Genomic DNA, 23174 nt, shown 5'->3' with positions numbered 1-23174 from the left:
AGGCTGGCTCAACCACCCTGCTCATCAGAGCCCTTGCTCACATCCCACCACCACCAGGAAGGTTCCCAACATGATTAGGCTGAAGAACTCTAGAAATTCAGGTTTCTCCACTTCCCCTGTTTCACTGGCAAATAATCTTCTACATGGCAGTCCCCCATCATGTTGTTGGATGCTCACCATGAGCTCACGGGCAGCCTGGGCTGCCAGGACACCTCTCACAACCTTTTCTGGTGGAAGACCAATGCAGCACAAAGGGCTGGAACTTACTGTCTCTGCAAGGATAGTTCTGTACTGCTCACATTCTGCTTGTAAAGTGCTTTGCGCTTCCTCTGCCTCTTTCAATTTAAGTGCTGAATCCTGAAAGGAGAGGGAAGGGATGGAAAGAGAGGTAAGGAAAAGAAATGAGCGACCCTCAGGAACTCCCTTCCCCTTCCACTTTCCAGCCCCTTCACTTACCGGGGCCTCTGCTGTAATTGTGTGTTGCTTCAGCACATCTACGGTCTTCTCCTTAAACTCCTGTAGCCACGTGTCATAATCCTGAGTTTGAAAAAAGAGGACAAGAAAAAAGACACTTAGATGTCTGTCCTTCCCTTGCAGCGGAGGCTCTGCAGGGGTCTGAGAAAACCCATGCTCACCTGCTGCGAGGACACGGTGACTCCAGGGAGGGCTGAGAGCAGCGTCTGCTTGGTTCGTGTCTGGAGCGCGTCCAGCTGTTGGGCCAGCTCTTCCTGTAAGAGGGACAAACTGGCATGGGATGGAGGTCTTGGGCACCTGCTGGCCATGCTGCCAATACCAGTCCTGCTTTTCTGCACCTAGAGGGTTGAGCTGGCATGCGGAAACCAGCCAACAGAGAAAACTGCTGCCACTGAGAACCACGAAAACGTCCCTTCCAGGTCACCCATTCTCTTAGTTCCCTGATCATGACCTGTACTGTGGATACACAGCCCTCAAGGCAAACTTTGTAGAAGCTGGCAGGAGGGTTGGGCCAGCACTGCTGCTAAGAGGAGGCAGGTATCCCAGAGCAAGCATCTCTGGTGACTCAGGGAGACTGAATGCTTCCCTTACAACACCAGCATCACTGCTAGAGAGAAATGCCAGGCTCACCTTTGCTTTTGTAGCAGCAAGTAGTTTTTCCTCGCACGCCTTCTCCACCACGGTCAGCGCTTCCACTGTTTTCCAGTTCTTCTCGCGAAGGTCCTGCCGAGACCACACACAGAAGGCAATAAGCCACACATCACGCCGAAGGCGACCAAGCTGCTAGTTGGCACTGCGGAGGATTTCAAAGCCTCCACTCAGGAGAACAGGCACATGCGCCCCTTTCCCCTCCATCCCTGCAGTGGCCCAATGCAATGCATCGCTCAGGCGGTGGCCTTGAGGGAGCAGAGCAGAGCTGGATGGAGGCAGGAGCTCCAGAAGCAGCACTCAGGATGCTTAGAGCTGCCTGGAGAGGACACAGGCCAAGTGGAGGGCTGCAAAGTTGCCTCCATGTAACTGGTACCATCTTGTAGTAGAGGGATAAGGAGCAGAGGAGCAATGAGGTGTGAGGAACGCCTGCTCAGGGATTGCCTTGACCCTGCCAGGGCAAGACCTCCTTGGCTTATCAGGTCCTAAACCTCCCAAGAGAACAGAGGACAGACACCTCCCTCCAGGCAGCCCACTGCTTGCTGCAGCCCATCAGTTTAAGCTGCCCAACTTGCCAGAGGGGATTCCTGCTCTCCAGCAGACACGGCAATGCCTCCAGTGCTCCATACAGCTGGAAGAGCCTCTGGCCACACCATGGAGCCATCAGTAGCCAACTACGATGGGTTGTCATTCAAACCCCAGAGGCCTGGGTTTTGGAGATAAAAATTGTGAGCAGCAAAAGCTGAGCCCGTTTCACTCACGTACATTGTTTTTTGTCTTCTGTTGCTCCACCGCCTCTCGCAGCTCTGTGGCTTCCCTTTCCAAGGACGAGAGCTGGTCCGTCTTCTCCTGGAGCCTGGAAGGGCAGGATGCAGACTTGAGTCTCAGTAGCCACCTCCCTCCTGGGTAGCAAGCTGTCAAGAAGGGGACGACAGCCCTTCCTATCCCGGTCTACTCCGGGACCTACACACAGTGGGAGGAGGAGGGAGTAGGACTATAAACCAAGACCATGCCAATGCTGGAGTGGGATCTAGTTTTCTAATAGCTTATCAGCAATAACAAGCAAACGAGTGGCTGGCTGGCTGTACACCCAGGACAAGAGGAAGACCTGATCCAAAGGCCAGAAATTCCAGCTTACACAACTGGGACTGCTCCCAACACACTCCCATGCATAGGTCATAGGCTGAGATAGCCCACATTTTGAAAGCATCGTCCTACTATCTTAAGTAACCGTAAATCAGGGCTGCCAACTAGACACTCAAGAGCTTGCAGCTTCCCTCCCCACCCTCAGAAGATCCACCATCTGCCCTGAAGGGAGCCTTAGCAAGAACCACACAAGTCTCTTGGGGTCACAGGACAAATGAACAGCTGCCCTCCTTTAGAGGAATGCTGGATCCTTGCTGGCAGTGGGGGCATCTGAGAAATCCTCCTCCCATGCAGAGCCTGAGCTTTCTCAGAGGTGCCCTGCACGTGGACAAGGGGCAACAGGCATGTCACAACTTGACATGGGAAATTCCAGTTAAATGCCAGGAAACCTTTCTGCACCAGGGGGAAGAGGTTGTCAAACACTGGAACAGGGACCCAGAGAGGTGGTGAATCTCCATCCTTGAAGATACCTGGAAACATCCCCCAAAAGTCTCCTTTGCTTGGCCCAGCTTTGAGCAGGGGCTTGGATGAGAGACATCCCATCCCCAGCACCAACACCACCAGAACCTCTTATTCTGCAGGACCAGTCAGCCTCCATGTGGCTGCCAGCGATTAGATTCTCACTTCAGAATGGACTGGCTGTTATTTGGGGCCAGCACTGGAGCCAATTAATATTTTAAACAGCTGTGTTGACCAGGATTGACCTTGGCTTCCCAGCTTTGCAGTCCGCAAGCCTGCCTAACAGAAAGGGCAGAAAGCCCTCACCCACAAGGCTCAGCACCCAGGGAAGCCCGGGACACACGGACAGGAAGCTGGAGGTACTGTAGCAGTCTCCATGTGAACCTAGACCCACCTTGACCGCAGCTGCTTCATTTCTGCTTCATTGGCTGCCTGGAAGACAGAAAGCACTTTCATTACCTGTCCTAGGCATGTAATGCAGGTCATCCCTTTCTGCAGTATCCAGAGGGGATCCCAGAGCAAAGATAACACAGGTATTGTGTTATGACACAGTGCAAAAACACCTGCTTGAGTGGTGTAACCCCCTCTCCTCCTCCCACCCCAATTAAATGAGTACGTGACCTGCAAGTCTCTGTCTTTTTCTGCCTCCCTCATCTGGCCTGCCTCCAGCAGAGCTTCAATGGATTTGATCCTCTCCAGGAGCTTTGTATTCTCTGAGCTGGCAGCCTGCAGTTTCCCCTTCACATTGTCCAGCTCCAGCAACTTGCTTTTAACCTCCGATTCGGAGCTCAGCAGCCTACCCTGCAGTTCTGTTGGAGGAAGTGGTAAGAAACACGCTAAGGTAGGTGCAAACAAATCTGGAGACTCCCCACCCTGCCCTGCCCAAGCAGGACTCTTGGCTAAAGAAGCGTTGCCCGTGGATGCTTTCAGGAGGCACAGGAAGGGCAGGCAGGGACGCAGAACAGCACAGGAGAGAGGCATTGGAGTGGCATCCTAGGATAGGACCACGGACCAGTCCCACATCTTGCTCACACCAACACCAGGCAGCCTAACTCATCCCTGGGTCTACTTGTCCTGCCGTGACCAGCCTCACCAAGGACCCAGCCCTGAAAGCTCCAAGTCTGCCCCACAGCTCTCCCTGCGCCAATCCAAGGTCCTCACCAGCAATGCTCTGCTGCTGTCCTTTGGCCCTTTCTGCGTCTGCTAACAAGCTTTTGTAGCTGGTCTGGGTTTTGCGGAGCTCGTCGCTTACTTCATCCAGCCTCTTCTGCAGCGTCGCCTCCACCTCCCTTTGGGAAGCCTGCACGGCAGGAAGAGAAGGCTTTCCGTAGCGTGCCAGGCACCCCGGCCAATTTGAAACAAAGCTCCATGTGTCGCATAATGTTATTTTTAAGCTGTGCTTTGGGGGGTTTAAGTCATCCTTCCCCCACGCTCCCCCTGTACATGAAGCATCTTGCCTCGTGTTTTATCATTTGCCAGCCCTCAAGTGGGAAGCAGACAACACCCAAACATCTTGGTTCTGGGCCAAGACCATGGCCATCCTTCCCTCCAGAGACCTAAGCTCTGAAAAACCTCTTAAAGCCCTGGTCCTAACGCATGGCCCCAGCCCAGCAGGGAGAGGTACTGCCACCGTGCTTAGCAGGACGGAGACACCCAGCCACGTGTTTCCACATGTGGAGGAATTTTCTGTGCAGTTTGGGCCAGGGAAGACTTCTTTTTCCATCTTAGAAAGCAGCAATGAAGAGACCTGGCCAAGGCAGAAGCTTTGAGGGGGAAGGCAGAGGAGGAGGATGAGGAGCATGCTGCAAACCAGCAGCTCTACAGGTACAAGTTGCACCCTTGCAGATGGAGAAACGTTGCTTTGCATGGAGGGGACAGAAGAAGGTAAACCAGCAGCCACATCTCTCTCTGAGTGATGCTTCCAGAACCACCAAGAAAGCAAGTTTTTTGAGGGTTTGACCTCCTATCCTCAGCTCAGAGCTCCAGGTGTTACTGTGGAGCACATTCTCCCTAGCACTTTAAACACACTGCTCGTATGATTTATTTAATTAGTTAAGGTGTGCAGCAAGCTGACAGCACTGGAGAAGTTCTCCTACAAGCATGCCTAGAAGCTGATGTTTTGAGCCAGGAAGGCAGCTTCTGCCTTCACACCAGCTATGTGCCCACATCACCCCCTTGTTCCTCAGCTGCAAAAGCATCAGGGGCAAAAAACAGTCCACCAAAAGGAGATCTGCATTCTCATGCACCTGAAAAATCAAGAGCAAGGATATCAAAGGGCCCTCGCCCTTCGAGCACCTCTACAAAACCATTTTGACATGCACAGATAAAGGTCTCCACTACCACATCCCCTTCGTAAAGAGGCCAGAGCAATTGCAGAAGGGACACATCACAACTCTCACCCTGTCTGCCACCCCTGTGGGGCAAAAGTGCAAGCTCCCAGGTCAGGGGTACCCTGGATCAATGCTCCCAGCCCCCAGCTTAGCTGAATCCCAGCAGGAGCACTGCCACTCCCCTCAGAAAATGCTCTTCCCTGCATGGGTACAGCCTGCCTGCTGGCAACGTGCTGCTGCTCCTCCACCAACAGTGTGCTCAGAAGCTCTACCTGGGAGGTGTCCTTTAAAAAGCCCTGAAAACCCAAAACCCAGCTGCACCCTGGTGACAACAAAAAAGCCACAAGCTCTACCTCCTGCAACAAGGAGGGAGAGCAGCAGCTGAGGAGAGAGCACCCACATTCGCGTAAGCACAGGCTGAGCAGGGGCCAGAGGGTTTCCTCTCTTGCCTTAAGGTACCACCCAGCAGCATGCATCATCTAGGCTTCCCCCCCACACCTTCACACCAGGCTTGTGAGCTTCACAGTGAGCGAGAAGAACAGCTTCAACCAAGGCATTGTGCTCCCGGGGCTTTGCTGGTGATGCTGCACTAAGTGCATCGCATGTGACAAAGTAATGGGGGGGGGGGGGGGGGCAATTAAGAGGTCTGCAAGGCAGCTTGCTTTCCAACCGTGGACACTCATCTCCCTCCAAGCTCCTCCTAAGGCCACGTCCACGGATCCCATGCAATTTAGCCACCCACCCCATCTCTGCAAGGGGAGCAGTTTGCCGGTGCCTGCCTGACCTGCAGCTGCTCAATCTGCTTCTCTGAGGCCGCGGCTTTGATCTCCCAGCTCTTCTTCAGCTGCTCCTCTTGCTGCAGCACCTCTGATTTCTCAGACAGCTCTTTCATCAGCTTGTTGCACTCTTGCCGTAACTTGGCCAGCTCGGCATTTTGCCTGCACCAACAGAAACAGGGTTATTTCAGCCCGCAGGCCAGTCAAGCATCTCTGGTGTTGCCTAAGGGGGAACACATCCTCCTGTGGGCCTGATACAGGACTTGAAACATCTCAATGGTTGCATTTGCCTGTTTCTAGGACACGCCTGGTCCTTCAGGGAGGGGGTGGAAAGAGCTGACAAATCACTTTTCAAAAGCCACATTTCAATCACAGGAGACATTCCTTTCTCATGAAGTAGATGACGCGAGGATCTGTGTTCCCAGACACAAGAGGAAGTGCTCTAAGCAGCTGGAGTCCACTCTGTAATTATTTGACCGCAGTTAATCACCAGCCATTTCAGACTTTTTATAAAAAGGAGCGTGAAATTCTTCTACCTAGCTCCTATTTGTTTTGCATGGACCGGGCAGGTCTTGGTTCTCTGCAGCATCACTCCCATTAAAGAGCTAGCTGCATTTCTTCTGAAGTTTCAAAGTACAAGCTCCCCTAAGGGGGGGGGGAAGTGCCACGGTGCCTTCTGGTCACCTCACCCCTTCTCTGCTGCCTGTTGTCTCTAGCATCAGCACAGGTGACCCCATTTGGGAAGAACTTCCTTTTTCCCCTGCCAGCCCCCCAGAAGCCATTTGCCAAGTTCTTTCTCACTCCCTCCTCCACCTCCAGCTATTTGGGATGTCTGTAGAAGCACCTTAAAGAAAGGGGGTGGCCAAGCCCAATGGTCAGCCAACCCCAACATCTGCCAGAGGGCAGCCCCAGGCTCTGCCCCCTACCCGGCTCTTACTTGCTCTCTGTCTGGCTGGTGGCCTGGTTGAGGGCGTCCCTCAGGATGGAGTTCTCCTGCTGCAGGCGAGCCAGCTGCGTGTTGGGGCCGTTCTCCAGCTGCTCCTGCAGGGTCCGGATCTAGAGGAGCCCAACAGGGGTTAATGCTGCCGCTGGCCCCTTTGCTTTCTCTGTGAAGTCCACACGATAAGCAAGAGGGACTGGCAACACAGAGGGTGTCTACTGATGCTGACAGCCCCCAGAGATGCAACATCCCATGACGATGCTCCCACGTGCCTCTTCTGCCTTGAGCACCACAGTCCAGGAGCATCGCGGGGTCTCACCCCTCCCCTAAGCTCTGGTCCCCTTGCACATCACAGTTTTCTCCAAAAGACCACGCATCCACCACCAAAAGCCACCCGGAAGCCAGAGAAGGAAGCTGCAGAGCACAGCATGGGGCTCACCTTGCCCTGGAGCTGCTGCGTTTCACTGACGTGGTCCTGGTAGCTGGCCTGCATGCGTGCCTGCACCGCTGCGATCTCCTGCTCACGGGTGAGTAGCTGCTCCTTCAGTTTGCTCTCCACGGCCGCCGCCTTGGCCCGCTCGGCCGCCAGTTCCTTCGAGGAGAGAAGTGACCCAGTTAGTCCTCAGCATACAAGTTTCCCCGCTTTAAGGGGATGCAAAACCGGTGGCCTCCTAGCTCAGAACGCTTAAAAGTTCAGCCCTTTCGGAGCTGCCCCCGTGCCCAGCTATGCCATTTAGCACTTACATTTCCTCCTGCATTTTGTTTTGGGCTCTGTGGCCACTGGATGCCACTGTTGTTCCACATTGGGCCAGCTAAGAGAAAGGAGTAAGACAGCCTGGAATTTTAATTCCACCCCCCCACCCCACCCCAGGATCAATAACATCACACAAAGTTTGGGGCAAAGAAGGAAAATGACCAAAAAAAAAAACCCAAACCAAAACCACCCTCCATCCCCTGCCAAGGCAGGGATGCTCTGTTGGCCAGCTGGACAACACCATGCCGCTGCCCTGTGCAGTCTGCACAGACAGGGGTTTAGCACAGTGCCCGAGTGCCTGGGATGGCTTTGCCCTCTCCTGCCTGCAGGCAGATGGACTCGCCGCTGCCAGGTCCTACTGGCTGCAAGCCCGGAGGTGCAGAGTCCAGCGTAGCAGGGGTCTGTTCTGACTTCAGTACCCAAAAAGAGGTGGAGGCAGGGGGTTGAGTTGGAGAAGAGGGCTGTAAACAGGATCAGGCTCTTTAAAAAGAGACTGATCACCACCTTCTCAGCTCAGGGAATCCAGGCAGAGTGAAGGGATTTATTTTCCTCCCTAAAGCAGCAGAAAGCTGCAATCTCTTACAGGAAGGGCTTTCCCCTGCTTCTCCTGCAGCTGCCAACAGGCACTACCCTGCGGCTCTTTGGGCTGGTGCCTAATCAGGCTGGATCAGGCCCAGGAGAGGAGGTCAGGTAGGGATCTCCTCGCCTTTTTGGGGAGAAAACAGCAAACTGGGTGAAGGGCCCAGGGAGTCCCTGGGCTTCACCTCCAAGGGGGATGAGATGCAGGGAGTAGGAGGCACATGGCGAGCCACGACGAGCAGAGCCCACCATGGGGATGCAGGGAGGGCCGCGCAGCACTTACCTTGCTCAGCTCCCGCAGCTTGTTTCTGGCAGCGGCCGCATCCTCCTGCTCGGTGGCGAGCTGCTTCTCCTTCTCTTCCAGCTGGCGTTTCAGGACAGCAACTGGGTCACCCTTCTGCGTGGCCTGCCAGTGTGGGGTGGCACATCAGTGGGGACCACTGCCTCCAAACCCATCCCCTCCACCCCACACACATGGGCTCCTGCCCTCTGCTCCAGGAGAAAATTCAGCTCCGGTCTCCAAGACTGACCCCCAGGGCCAGCCTGCCTGAAAACAGGGTGCCTTCCCTCCCCTCTGCACCTCCCAAAGCTCGGCAGAGTGGCAGAGCCCCGATGGCGTTGGCAGCCCTACCATGTGCCAAGTGTCCTGGATGATGCCTGCTTTCTCCGTGAGGATCTCGATGAGCTGCTGGGCCTCCCCCTCGCTGAACACCATGCTGCTGACAGTGGACACAAGTGTCTTGTAGGGCAGGTAGAGGGGCCCATCTGAGTCCGCAGATGCTAGGGAGGAGAGAGGAGGGGCTGGGACTGCTTGAGCCAATGGCAGGGCATCATCTCAGTTGGCTTCAACTACCACTTCAGACCAGCATCTGCCCAGATTTCCCCAGTCAAGTTTGATACCCCTCTAACTGAAAGCAATATGAGAAGTGCTGGAGATGATACTCACCACACATGTGTGCTTCTTGAGCAAGCTGGCATCTCTGCCTGGCTCTGCTACTGGTCCAACCACTCTGCCACCATCCTCCATCAAACTGAGTGATTCCCAGCAGGAGCTGGGCGTGCTTTGCTAATGCCAGGGAGCAGAGATGTGTTGGGCATCAGAAGCTGGATCACACCACAATACAGCCTCGCTGGGGGATGTCACCCCATGCAGCAGTGCAAGTGATGCAGAGCGCAGTAAGGTCATCTCCTGCCTTTCACCAGGCAGGTTTGTTCCAGCTCTTTGCTAGGGGAAAAACACAACTCCAACCCTTCCCCTACCCCTCTGCTAACCCAGGAAAGCCAAGGAGCATCAGGGACCATGATGCTGCTGTAGGACCATAGTGCACGTGGTCACAACGGATAGAGGGTGTCCAGCAGTGGTTTAGGAGTTCCTGCACAGTATCTATGGCCCAGTGGGGTTATTTTCCTAAAGAATCCCCGAAGAAAAAGCAGTTTGGATTCCAGTAGCTCCAGAGCCTCTAACACCATTAACACCAGGGTCTCTTGAACGCAGAGCTCAGAACCCCCAGGCAGCAAGGTCAGAGAAGAAGGAGGAGGTGCTGCAGGCATCAGAGCAGAGATTCCCCTGCAGCCCCTGGAGAGGAGCCCACACCGGAGCAGGTTCATCCTGAAGGACTGCAGCCCGTGGAAGGCCCTAGGCTGGAGCAGGGGAAAGGTATGAGGAGGAAGGAGTGGCAAAGAGAAGCTGTTATGGACTGACCACAGCCTCCATCCCCCTGCACCGCTCAGGGAGGGGAGGTAGAGGAGTTGGGAGGGAAGGAGTGAAGCTGAGCCTGGGAAGAAGGGCAGGGGACGAAGGTGTTGTTTTAATTTTGTCTCTGTTTCTCACCTATTTTAATGGGAAATAAATTAAATTAGTTTTTCCCAAGTCGAGTCTGTTTTGCCTGTGGTAGTAATCACTAAGCAATCGCTCTGTCTCTGTATTGACCCACGAGCTTTTCTTCTTATTTTCTCCCCCATCGTGTTGAGGAGGGGAAGTGAGAGAGTGGCTGGGTGGGCATCTGGCAGTCAGCCATGGTCAACCCACCACAGCAACAGAGCAGCAAAGCCCAGGCATGCCCAGCAGCTCCAGCACGCACTGTTTGCTTCTGGCTTCTGGTAGACTCATTTGGGACGGCAGTGCTGAGCCCTGGCAGCAGCAGAGTCTGTCTCACCAGCAGCAGCCACTTCCCAGTGGCGCAGCCAGGGCAGCTCCACCATCTTGTGCAACCAGAGCCCAAGAGCTTGGCTCGCACTTTACTCACACTGGCAACAGCACGGATGCAAGACAGCACATCACATCCCCTGGCCCAGTCCCACTGGGCGGAGGGACCCACCAAGTGAAATTTTGCCCATCTACCAGCAGCGTTACGCAAGCAAACCTTGCACAAGGCAGGCACGATGCAAACCCCACCTTGCAGCTGGCAAAGGATGCCAGGGCAGCCTGCCAAGCTGTGGCAAAAGGAAGCCGACGTTGCTGCTGAGCCCATTTGCAGAGTCGGAAACCTCCTGCCTCACTGAAGGAAGCAGCGAAACAAGCAGCCATGAGGCAAAGCAGCCATGGGAAGGCACAGCAGGGACAAGGGGTCTGAAGAGCTGCTTTTCAAACCCAAGCGGACACGGGAGACATGGATGGTCCTTGCATGGAGCCCTACACCCAGGAGGCTGCAGCCCACACTGTTTCATGGGAAAGCAAGGCTCCTGCTATCACAGATAGCAACCTGGGATCCAAGCACACACTAACCACTTGCAAGCAAGCCTTTGTGCGATGCAGGAGGCTAAAAATGAACCACACAAGAGAAAAATACCCCAAGCTGCTCTTGTCAGGTTTGCCATCTGTTTCAGTGCTGAGCACGTGTCTTTGAACACTTTGAACACCCGTTTTTATTTGCCACAGGATAATTTCTGCCTTTGAGGAGGACAGACCACAGCTGCCGAAAGGCTGCCCACAACACCTTGGTCAAACTGCAGCCAGCTTTGCAGAGCAAGTACTGCCAAGAGCTTTCCTTTGAAAAAATCACACAGGAGTAGCTAAGACATCACTCTTGGCTGTTAAGACATGCAGGATTGGCACTTCATACCCAAAGGAGTGGATGTTCCAAGCACCCAGAAAAAAATCCCAACTTAACAAGTGCTAAGTGTTCATCTCCCATCCACACTCCCTCTCAGCTGTTACAGCTTGGATTTAGGGCCATGTTTTTCAGTGTTAAGAGAAGTGCATCGTGCATTCCTGTGTGCACGTGCCAAACCAGCCACCTCCAGTTTCCCCAACACCACTGCTGAGATACATTCCAGTAGTTGCTGCCCGAACTGTTTCAAACCTCATCACTATGTGGAGATGGCCTTCAGTAAAATCCTCTCCTCAGAGGAGCAGACAGAAAGGTTTTAACCCAACCTTGGAGATCAGCAGCTCCAAAATGTTCTGCCGAGTAGCAGGCCCTCTTCCAAAACACAGGTGTGGAAACTGCCAGGTTACATAGCAGCCTAGGTTTGGATTTATAGGAGAAGGCTAGCAAGTAGGGGTGTCTTTTTGTTTCGATGGTTTTTTTTTGTAAATAAATAAAGAAATGAAACCTATGCACACCACATCACATCTTTGAGAACACCTGAGAGGTTTCTTCCACGTGTCCATATGGGAACACTTCTACAGGTCTGAAAGCACTCACTTTTTTAGTGCCTGTAATTACCACTTAACCAAAAATAAAACCCAAATAGTTCACATTGCTGCAAAGAGAGGCAAGAATCCAGCTGCAGAGCTGTTTCTTCCCTCCCTACACCTATTTACACCCTGGAGAGTTCTGGACCACCCTTCTTTCATCTCTTCCATTTCCGAGTCAATCAAGCAAGGCACAAATGATGACAGGCAAATTTTCCCTTACTTGTGACATATCCAAAGTCACTTCCCTCTAACTATCCTATGATCAATCCCCTGCAGTATAAAATCCCTTCAATCCCCTCTCCTCCAATAGGCCATTTTTCACCTCCACTGAAGAAGGAGAAAACTCTAGCAGTGACCCACCTCCCCATAGAAGAGTGACAGAGCTCCTGTGTGCTTTTAATAATCAGGGGCGGAAGGGGAAAACACCTTGTCTTGGCTTTCCACCCAGATGTCCAGCACCTTGGCAGCTGCCCCCTCTCCCAGGACACGTACATGCACCTCCAGTTCATTCTCGGTGTGCCAATCTGCTCAGAGACCCACAACACAACAGCAAATCAGAGAAGAAACTGTAACTCTCCAACAGCTGTGTGCTGGACCAGGGAGCTAAGCACCAAGCAGGGGTACCCGATGCAGGAGGCAACAGGTTACAGAGTGCAAACAAGTCAATAAACACTTGACTTCAAGTCTGCTTCCCCCTAGAGAGAACCACAGTCCAGTACAGGCTTCTTCAACCCCCTTCCCCCTGGCGCACATGGCCCATCTCACCAGTGACAGCCTTTCTACAGCTGCCCTGTTTCCAACACTGAAGAAAAACTAAGAGATCTCAGAACGGGATAGCTCTGTTTCAACAGCACCAAGATGCCCTCCTGGCTTACTCAATGGGGACGTATGCAGAGGAATTTGGCTTTACCTGGCTCGCTCTTCTTCTTGGATGCAGCCTTCTTCTTGACAGGTCCATCATGCTTCTGCTCCTCATGGGGCGGAAGAGCATCGGTTTTCTTGACGGCAATGGAGCTGATGACTGGAGCACTTTGCTGTGTGCCAACTGGCGGCACGGCCACAACCGGCACCTCCTTAGGGGTCACCTCCACCACAGGAGGACTTTTGGGGACACTGACAGGAGGCAAAGCCGACACTGGGCTAGGAGCAGGCTCTACCTTTGCCACCTTCTTCTCCTTCTTCCTCTTCTCCTTAGGTGATGAAGCAGGTTTCTCCTTTTCCTGGGGGGCCACTGACACTACTGAGATCGGAGACTCAATGGTTACAGGCTCAGGCACCACAGCAGGCTCAAGAACCACATCCTTGGGACTGTCTGTCACTTCCTGAGTCAGCTGCTGCTCCGGGATCTTCCCATTAGGTTTCTCTTCCTTTTTCTTTGCTTTTCCTTTTTTCTCAATGGGTTTCTCTTTCTTCTTTTTCTCTATTTTCTGCTGCTGGGTCTTCTCAAGCTCTTTGCGTTGCTTGGCCAAGGCTTCCTCATAAGATGTCTCCTTCATGGAGAAGGTGGACACCAGGAAGATCCCAATGGCTGATATCACCATAAAACCTCCAAAGACCATAACACCCAGCGTCTGAGGGTCATACACATCCATCCTGCCTTATTCTTCTGTGCCTGCAACACACCAAAACAACAGTTAGTGGCGGAGGGAAAGATAGCATGGCCTCTCTGAGCAGGGAGTTTCATATGGACATCTGTGTCTCCAAACGGCACCATGCACTGAAAAGACAAACACTCAAGATTCACACAACTCTGGTGAGGGTGACCTGCCTACACACCCCCAAGTTTGTGCTGCTCTGCTATGTTGCCTATGCACAGTGGTCTTGAGTCGTACCGCAGCGACTAACTGCACTGGCTGCAGCAATCTCCAGAACAACCAAAGAGAGGGAAGAAAAAAAAAAAGGGATGCAATCAGAGACAGCCATGAGCAACTACCCATATAAGTCCAACGGGATGGTTTTGCAGGACCCTAGGCAATACCTGCAGCCCTGAGGCAGTAAGAGAGCAAATTTTCAGACTGTTTGATGCAGGTTGGACAACATCTCGGGTCCCCCTGGACCACCTGGCCTTTTCATTGCACCCAGATGCATATCCAGGTCTCAGCTTTGGAATAAAACATCCCCCTGGAAGGAGAAAGCAGGCACAGGAGACCTTTTCCCAGCTTTGCAGCAGCCCTGGCCTTCTCCCTTTGCCACCTGCACCCTGCAGCACTGCTGGCTTATGCCCAGCCCGGCAGGGAGGACGTGTGGTGACTGCATCCTGCTGGGTAGTTGCTCCCAGCGCTGAGAACCACCCCAGCAATGATGCTGTGTGCACAGACACCACACAGAAAACCTAGTCACAACCATTTCCTTGTGATATAAATACCAATAAAAGTCATAAGTTCAAGCTTAAAAAAAAAAAAAAGCACGGTCATTAATTATCTCATCTCTCCAACAGATGCCCCAGGAAGAAGCAAGACTTGCAAAGGGAGTGCTGGATGTGGCACTTTTCTTTCCACCTCTGCTATTAGTTGGCGGGCAAACTGGGCACAGGGTCCTTCCAGCTTCAGTTTCTCCACCCCTAACACATGGAGCAGCATCGGAGACTGTACTGCCTAGTCTGAGATCTGGCAGGCAGGGTGCAGCCGCACATGGAGAAAGACGCTGCTCTCTCTTCTTAACTGGCAATTGAACCTTGTCCCTAGTTTCAAAGCCAATCTCTTCTCTGCTGTCCCACTCACATGTTTCTCCCACCCGGACATCACCTCCATGTGGCCCCAAGGTGGCTCATGAACCCCCAGATGCTGGAGGCAGGCAGTTAATCTGCAAAGGGGTGCTTTCCAGAAGTTGCCAGGCTGCGGTTTCTCATCATTGTGTCTCAAAACATAATCAAGAAAATGCAGAAAGTCCTCAGCTATTAGAAGTTCCCATCCCCATACTTAACTGTAAACCTTATCAATTTCCTCTTTAAGAGGTTGTGGGTTGAGGAAGGAGGGATGGGCTGGAAGGGGAGGAGGTAAAAATAAGAATAAAACTAAAGAGATCAGCATCTTTTCAAAACCTCAGTGCTCACAGGGAGAGACCTCAGAGCCTTTTCCTTTCTAACAGCCAGAGCAGTGAACTCACAGCCGAATCTGCAGCTCAAAGCTGCTTGTGCAGCAAGGGGGTGAACAGTGCAATGAAAAACTTTCCTCCAACATCTGAGCAGGGGGTGCAGAGCTGGAAGGAGCTGCAAAGTGGCTGTCTCCCACCAGAGATACCCACCTGGCAGGGGAAGGATGTTTTAACCAGCAGCCCAGCTCTCCCTGCCCGCCTCTCCAAGCATCCCAGGCAAAGCAGGAGAGACCTGGCAGGCAGGAGGGCTGCCAACGCCAGCTGGAACCAGCCTCACCTGGCAGGGCCAACTTTCTACCCTGGGGCACGGCTCGACAACCCAGCTGATACTACAGGCATCACTATTTCACGTCCGCCCTGGCTGTTTCAGATTTAAATGGCCTCAGCCAACTCTATGCCAGCACATCTGGTACCTCCTGATGAGGCAGCATTGCTTTGAGATGGTCCCCACCAGAACAGACAGATTATTCCTAACCTGCAAGGAGAAAAGGGCTGGATTTCCTCTCCCTGGCAGTAAATAAAAAGTAGGGTTGGAGAACACATAGCCACGACCTTGTGCTGGTTTTAGGGCTACACTGAAGCACCCAGGAGCTGTTTTAGAGTCAGAACAAGTGACCTGTGCTCGTCACCCGGCAACCCCCACACATAGGTAAAAATAAACCCTTCCTGACCTTGCACTGCCACAGTTTCATATTTAAATAAAAATTTGCCACTCCAGCTTAGGGCAAGAGCATCACCAAGTGCTGGCAAATGCACTCCAACCCCACCAGATGCTACTGCCACCTCCAAAAGCAGCTGGACAGAGCCCAGGGAGGATGGGAACAGAGGAAAATACCCAAACCTTCGCTACAGAGGCATCCAGCTTGCAGAGGATGGATGACAGAGGATGGCGTTATTTCGCAAAGACAAGGGCTGCTGAGGTGGGTGAGATGGTAGCGCCGGACGTGCTGCTGCAGTGCTGGAGCCCTCTGCCTGCCCACATCCCACCCCGCACTGCTGACCCCCCCTGAAGCCCTTACAGTCAGGGTGTTTGAGCCTCACTCTCCCCTGCAGGCAGCCTCACCCAGTCCCGCTGCAGTAAAAGCTGCCTGTACCTTGCCTCCTCTCAGGCTTTACAGCCAGGGTGAGATAAGGACGACGACATTAGCATTAAAGTCCTTCCTAGCTAAACAACAAAAAGCCAACAACCCCCTCCAAAATAAAACCAACACAAGAAGAAGCAGCCCAGAGCACTAACCTAGAGGGGCTGTGGACCTGCTGGAAGAGCCGTTGCAGCAGCCAGGGCTTATGAAAGCAGCTGAGGTGCTCGCATGGGTCATTCACAATCTCCCACCGCTGGACCAGAGAAACCCCACACTGTTCCCAAGGGCAGGCGTGCCAGAAGAAAATCCGAAATGAAGAGTGACAGATACCAACCAGGCAGCAATTACTCCCAGCAGTGCTATCACAGAAAAGGGAAACTTTAGTCCTGTCTCAATGCTCGTGCCCCGCAGCCCGTGGTTGGGGGCTGGTCCTGGCAGACCTGGCACTGACTCCAAGGAGCAAGTTCTACCAGTAGGGTTCCTCCTGCGGTTGAGAGCTGGCACAGACCAGCCCAACAACTCATTCAGGGAAGAGCCTATTGCTCCGACAGCATAAAGACGGCAGCAGGCTGTACGCTACCACGTGTGCTTAAATCAAACCAGGCTGCCTTTGGCATTTGCAGGATAAGGAAAGGTCTTCCTCTGGGAACTTCCTGATGCATAAATGCAAGAAGCAGTGCGCCACAGCGTTAGCATCAGGAGCAAAGCTCTGCTTTGGAATTTCCTGACCTCGCTGCCTTTGCCCTTTGAAGGGCTGAAAGTTTGCTCCTGGATTTGCACAGCAAGACGGTCCCCTTGCAAGTGTGGCAGCAGGAGCATGCATGCCATGCCCTTCGGCAGCAAAGCCCCATGCTGCACAAAGCCTTAGCCAGGGCATGGAAAAATAGGGCACTGAAGGTGCCACTGCTTGTCTGCTTGCAGAGCACAGTTTTGCACATATAGGTTCAGCTTGACAGACAGGCTTTGAAGAGGCTTGAAGACTTCAGCGTCCTCCCCTCTGTACCATCTGGTCCTCCACAGGACTTTGTCCCTACGACGGCGTTTTTCAATCTGATGCCCAGGCTGCTTTGGGAGAAGGTTGCAAGCTGAAGGGGTGCAGGGACACCACCAGTTATCAGAGTCCATGTTCAAAAAGTCAAGTTCGTGTCTGACACTGAGCCTATTTACCTGCGTGAAGTTTCTTGAGCAGGATCATCCGCTACTGCTTCCCCAGCCAAAACAGTGGAAATCATTAAATATGTCCATATGCAAACTCCTTCCCCAAAATACCTTGTTCAGATAAAGATTTTCACCACCACCAAAACAGGAATAAGATGGACAACTGGTATTTCACTTGGCCGTCTCATGTAAAGCAGCCAGCTGGACCCAGCTGAAACACTGTGCTCCGAGTCTTCCATTCCTGTGGCTTTTTCTTGTTATCCAAACTTCCCAACATCCCAGATAACAGCCCAGGAGACCTGACCTCCCTCGCCACCCTGCAAATGCAGTCACCTCTGTTTGCCCTGAGCAAAAGTCCAGCTAGCCCTAAGGAAGCAAAGCCAGTAAAGCACTCAGCCTTGCTGGTTTTTCAGCACCGAACAATTTCCAGGACGAACCAACTCACAGACACACGGTGTGACGGCACCAGGGCCACGCTCAGTGTCTTGTGGTTGCATTTGCCAGAGACAGCGGGAGCCTTCCCACCTCTTCAGCCTTTCCTCCCCTTTGTGACCACTTCCATGAAATCCACGTGAATTCAGTAACTTTGCGACTCGGCCCTCCACCAACCCTGTTTTAAATCAGCCAGGTCAAGCATCAGGTGGGCAGGAGCAAAGGAAGAGACAGGCTGTGTAATAACTACAGAAACCTTATTTCTTTACACGGCCAAAGGAAAATATATCTGTTATCTCCTCCTGGTCTGGATAGGTGCTGCAAATGGCAAAAGATGCTATTTGCAAGCAGGACACTGTTCCTCCTGCAATCTAAGCCTTGCACTTTGCCATGGCATCAAGGTGGCATCTCAGGCTAGAGCAATGTAGAAGCGGTGATAGGTTGTTGGAGGGCAGAGAAAGAGAGAACGAGGTTGAGGTTACTGCAGTGGTTCTGCACAGGCTGCAGCAACACCTGCCTGTGAAGCACCTTCAGCTCCCTTTCCTCTACAGCACCTTCCAGCAGGTTAAAAAAAAAAACCCTCTCCCCCCCTAAACACACACACACGAGTCAGTTGAAGCTGGCTGACCCAACACACAAGTTTCCAGGCTGAGATTCTGGCTTTTTTCTGAAAGGCAAAATTATCTCCCAGGCCATCAGGGCGAGAAGAGGGCAGACCCCAAGGGACCGGCTGCTGTTTGGGGAGGGCACTGTCTGGCCTCTGGTTCAAAGAAATAAGGTCTCATCTCCTTTCCTGCCCCTGCAGCTTCCCTCACCAAAAGGCAGCATGAGGGCAGAGACAGGCTGGGGACAGTGTTCCTCCAGCATGAAGGAGGGAACAGGTGAGGGAGAGGGAACTGGGAGGTCTGATCCTGCCAATGGCAGGGCAGCCCACCAGCAGGAGAAGGCAGCAGCACTACCAGCAAATAAAAGACAATCACCAGATAGTTCTGGAGTTTCTCTCTCTGCCCTGTTGCGATAGAGAGAGGCAAGAATTAAAAACAAATGAGAAAAGCCTGCACGCCGCGAGTGGATCCTGCCCACATCCCCGGCAGCCTCTGTTTAAACACATTTTCTGCGTAAGTGACTGTGCATTTCCAGCCTCCCGGCAGCATGTGTTACTCTACGCAGCAACTCCAGACCAGCCGCCACACCGATCGTCAACAGCCATAGCTCGACTTAATTGAACATGTCTTAGCGCTCCATTAGCTCTTGCAGTGCGGCAGCAGCAGCCGGGGCCCTTGGCAGTGCTGCCAGCTCCCTTCCGAAGCCTCGGAGTAAAAACCAAAAAGGCAGAAAACATATATATATATACACACACACACACGAAAGAGCGTACTAGCACCATAACACAGCTGCAGCTTGACTAAACTCTGTGGCAGCTATCACAAATTTTCTCTTCCCTCCCTGGCCTGACACAGTGTTTCACCGCTGGCCCTCGTCAGCTTTGGCTTGGGGGTTCACACTCCAGGTAGCACCCGCCTCGCCCAACTCCTTCCAGCCATTTCCCCGCGACGCGGGCAAGGGGAGGCCGCTGCCATCGCTCCTGTTGAAGAGGGAAGCTGACATTTCAGGCGGGGAGGTTGGGATGGAGGAACCCGGCCACGTGTGCAGGCGCATGCTCTCCCCGCTGGATCGAGTGCCCGGCGGGGCGAGGAGCAGGGCGGCCCACCGGGAAACCTGCGGGAAAGCTGGCGACATCCAGTTTGGAAAGACACCAAGGTGGGGAGAGTCTCCGCTCAGAGAGTCACCATCTCTCTCCAAATGCTTTGGGCATCGACGGACCCCGCGCTGCCGGGGGTCTCCCAGTGCTGGGAGGGATTTTGGCCAGAGGGTGGGGGCTTAGTTAAGGAAAAAAAAACAAAATAAAAAAAGGAAGAAACGCCCAAGAGCTGTGACCTTTTGTAACCGCGCTTAATCAGATTAATGAATTTCAACAGGCCAGTGGCCGGGCAGAGGAATTGCTTGGAGCGCTGCGGGGCAGGCGGCGATGCCCGGCGGGGTGGCGGCCGAGGCCGGGGGCGGCGCGGGGCCCCTCCCTCCCCTGACTGACCGACCTCCCCTCCCCTCCCCTCCCCTCCCCTCCCCGCCCCGGCCCGGCCGGCCGCACACGCCGCCATTCCGCACCGCGGGCCATTCATCCGCCCGACACCCCCTCCCCCCCCCCGCTCCCTCCCCGGCAAACGTGGCCAGACCCCAAACCCGGGATCCCATCCCCCTCCCTCCCCCGGTTCCACGCGGGACACCCTTCCACGCGTGGGAGCGGCGGGGTCCCCACCCCACCTCTGCTGACAGCCGCGGGGGGGGGGCCGCCGGGTGTGTGTGGGGTGCCCCTCGCAGCAGGGGGTAGGCCCGGGGGGGGGGGGGGTGTCCCACGGGGCGATGCCCCCGCGTGGAAGTGGAAGGGGAAGAGGAAGGGGCTGGGGAAGGGGAGAGGGAGGGTGACCGCCGCCGCCTACCCACCCGTGCCGGGTCGCGGTCCCTCTTCGCCGCCTCGGCCGTGTGGAGTCGTGGCACTTTCCGCCGCTGTCTCGCCGGGCTCGGCCGTCCCGGCCCGCCCCGCCCCGGCCCGCCCCGCCGCTCCGCGCCGCGCCGCGGGGCCCACTCAGCGCGGCGGGGCGGGCCGGGCCGGGACAGGCCGGGAGGGGACGGGACGCACCGCACCGCCCCGGCACTGTGGGGCATGTAGTTCACCGCTTCACCCCCGCGGGTGGAGGTTCCACCGACCCTCCGCACCGCCGCGGAGCCTCGCCCGGGGCCGGACCGGGCGCTTGGGCGGCGGGAGAGCGCTTAGCTGCGAGCCGGGCAGGCGGCGGGCTGGAGGGTCGGTACCGAGCGCCCCGGGCTGGGGAAACCTCGCTGGACCTTTGCCCCGGCGGTGCTGGCGGGTCAAATTGCCAGAGATCGGTCTGTGCCGGCGGTGGCTGCCCGCCGCAGGCCCTCCTGAGGGTGTCAGCACAAACCCTGAGGCACGGCCGGGAGAGGGTGGATGGGCAACCTGGGGTGTTCCCTGCAAGGGGTGGCGATGCTGGTTCACGCTCTGGACCCTCCTCAAAGATGTCTGAGCCCGGCGGGAGCCGCCTTCTTTGCAGTTAAACACCACTGGGTCGGGTCCATCACCCACCAGCTTGTGGATCCCAGGATGGGAGCAAAACCATACCCAGAGCTGCCCATGATGGCCAATGCCACCCAGTGTGGTGGATGTCCTCTCTGTGTGGACCCCCTGCGTGCATCCTGGCCTGGCTGTGACCACCCATGGTGGGACAGAAGAAATTGGAGGTGTATTACTCAGGTGCTTGTTTGCACCAGGGGGACTTAGCTATCTGAAGTGATTTGGGTGCCCCAGTACCTTGCAAATGAAAAGGGAAGGATTGGGAGGGACTCCTTTCACACTGGAAGGAACTGAACTGTTGGAGAAGAGCCAGGGCAGTTCTCAGGAGACGCTGTACCCTGGTCGTCTGTGCCATAAGAACATAAGAGCCATCTCTGACCAAAGGCCCGTCTCCCCAGGAACGTGCCTCCAAAACCAACCAACCACCCAGACACCCAACCAAGCGGGAGCCATAAGGTGACAGAGCAGAGGTTTGCCGTCTACTCTGTAATACGCAGATTGCACTTGCTACTCTGTTCACCCAATATTGCACAAAAGGTCTGGGCTCGGGTGGGAGTATGTCTGCCGTGCCTTCACACCTTTAGCCAAGCTCAAAGCCATCTCTCTCCCTTTCCTGCACCTCCCTGGCCACATTGTGGTGCACACCCTAGCTTCTGCACTTGCTAGGCACTGACTGTGGAGTAAGAAATGAATTTATTATGAAAGTGGCTGGGAGGGACTGATAATTCAACATCACAGCGCAGGCTGTCGGGACCTTCCCGCCTCCTGCTATGTCTCTCCTTGCAGCTTGTTGTAGGTGCTTGAAGCACCTATGCTATTGCACTTGAACAGCCAGACCTTCTCAGAGGGTGGCAACTGGGGCTGCTCTCAGCAGCCCACCTGGGGTTTACATCAGCTGCCACCGCATTGTCATCCTTTGCGCAGAGAACAAGCCATGCTATTGAGGCCAGGCTGGGGATGGTCCTGCCCACAGCCTGGTACATCTCGACACAACAGCAAGGAGAATAAGTGACTGTTTGATGCAGGCTGATGCGATGGAAGAAAAGAAAAAATATGCTAATGGAGAAACGTTTTGGCTAATTATGATGATATGGCTTCTGCAGAGGGACCTGAAATAGGCACAAACACTTCTATTCTCAGCACTCATAAGAACTTGGAGACTTTTGGGGGGTTTCTACACACTGCAGGCAAACTAGGCAGGGCAGGGCACCCCACCACAGGCAGGACCTGGACTGGCAAGACCCATGAATGCAAAGGATGGGGGTAGGCAGAGAGCGATCCAACATTCGGCCCTTCAAGCAAGGGCATGAAGGTTTCAGATCCAGCCCTGCCCCGGTCCTCCCAGGAGCATCAGCTGGTTAAGCCCACCAAGGACTTTCTCAAACTGAAACACTTGGAAGCAGGAATTGAAGGGTCTGAACAGCACTGATATCCCAAGCCCCGCAAGTCCCCATTTCCCCAGCTGCAGCCATGGTGGAGCACGCAGCCGGGCACCCTGCCTAGCCACCTGCCTTGCTGCGAGCATCCCAGGGAACTGGGAGTGTTATCTCATGGCTGCTGCACGTGGGAGATGCAGGACTGGGCTCTCTTGAGCTCTCTTAGTGAAGCTTTTGCCATTTGCCCTGAGTACTTCATTATTCACCGGGGCAGGGACTGGCACGCACTGTCCCAGCCAAGCACCCAGGATACAGGGAGGCAGGCTCACTCTTACTGTCTCTGGCCAGATGAATAATTGAGCTTCTGCTTCGGCGTGGAACAACAATGAGGGCAGAGTGAGGGACACGTGGGGAAATGCACAGCGTGTGGTGAAGCCCTGGGCAAGCGGAACTGCGATGTGAACGTGGGTGTGCTCTGCCACCATGGCGCAGATGTGCTCAGAGGACAGCTCCCTCTGCTCCTTCCCCAGCTGTGTTTCAGGTCTGCAGACAGATGTCTGAAACCCTTGCTTGCCCTCTGATCACTGATACCTATGTGGCTCAAAGCTGGTTCACCCCACAGCACTCCTCCCAGCATCCATGGTCTGCAGTTGATCTGTTCTTGGGTCTTTCTCACCACTTTTTGAGACATCAAGCCTGTACCTCTTATTGCAGTGTTTCCCTTTGATTCTTGAAGTGTGCTGATGATCCAAGCCACCAGGTCCTATATTATCAGTATAATTTGATTTCACCCCATATTGAAGGAGTTCTCCCTAACTAGGAGTTCTCCCAACTCCTGCCCAGAGGCAGCAGCCAGCCTAAATCCAGAGGTCTGTGTACCCTGTTGTTAAAACAACCAAAGTGCTGGCGATTATCCACAGTGGTCCTCACCGCTAGAAAGTTTTTCTTGGTCTCAATTTGAAAATCCCTTGCTCCAGCTCAACTTTTTCAGTTCCTAGTTATTTTTGCATCCACAAGTCTTTGGCTGTTGGTGAAAAAGCTGTTGTTTAGCCCTGGAATGGCTCCAAATCTTCCCACTGGATGTATTAGTTATCCTAAATTCATAACCATCACTGGGGTATTTTTAGCTCTGCACA

At 54.2% G+C, this 23174-nt stretch overlaps 1 protein-coding gene across 5 annotated transcripts in view; it reads right to left on the bottom strand.

The window, feature by feature from the left end:
- Positions 1-21809, bottom strand: part of RRBP1 (ribosome binding protein 1) — a 28359-nt gene extending 6550 nt beyond the window's left edge. For 2 of the 5 annotated variants that reach the window (XM_009955970.2, XM_086460731.1), the window contains exons 1-14: positions 12657-13338; positions 8738-8886; positions 8390-8512; positions 7213-7365; positions 6771-6889; positions 5842-5995; positions 3889-4027; positions 3349-3536; positions 3122-3159; positions 1888-1978; positions 1105-1197; positions 636-728; positions 457-537; positions 268-357 (exon numbers count right to left, since the gene is read on the bottom strand). In XM_009955970.2, the coding sequence (XP_009954272.1) occupies positions 268-357; positions 457-537; positions 636-728; positions 1105-1197; positions 1888-1978; positions 3122-3159; positions 3349-3536; positions 3889-4027; positions 5842-5995; positions 6771-6889; positions 7213-7365; positions 8390-8512; positions 8738-8886; positions 12657-13338 (2193 nt within the window). Of the gene's footprint in view, positions 1-267; positions 358-456; positions 547-635; positions 729-1104; positions 1198-1887; positions 1979-3121; positions 3160-3348; positions 3537-3888; positions 4028-5841; positions 5996-6770; positions 6890-7212; positions 7366-8389; positions 8513-8737; positions 8917-12656; positions 13344-21790 lie in introns of those variants that run through there. The other 3 variants (XM_086460732.1, XM_086460730.1, XM_086460729.1) reach the window with 3 other exon arrangements.
- Between the last annotated feature and the right edge of the window lie 1365 nt (positions 21810-23174).

Source organism: Leptosomus discolor, chromosome 2 (assembly GCF_034619465.1).
Source record: "Leptosomus discolor isolate bLepDis1 chromosome 2, bLepDis1.hap2, whole genome shotgun sequence".
NCBI classification, from domain to species: Eukaryota; Metazoa; Chordata; class Aves; order Leptosomiformes; family Leptosomidae; genus Leptosomus; species Leptosomus discolor.
The sequence above is the reverse complement of the archived record's forward strand: the minus strand, read 5'-3'. Positions and strand labels throughout refer to the sequence as shown.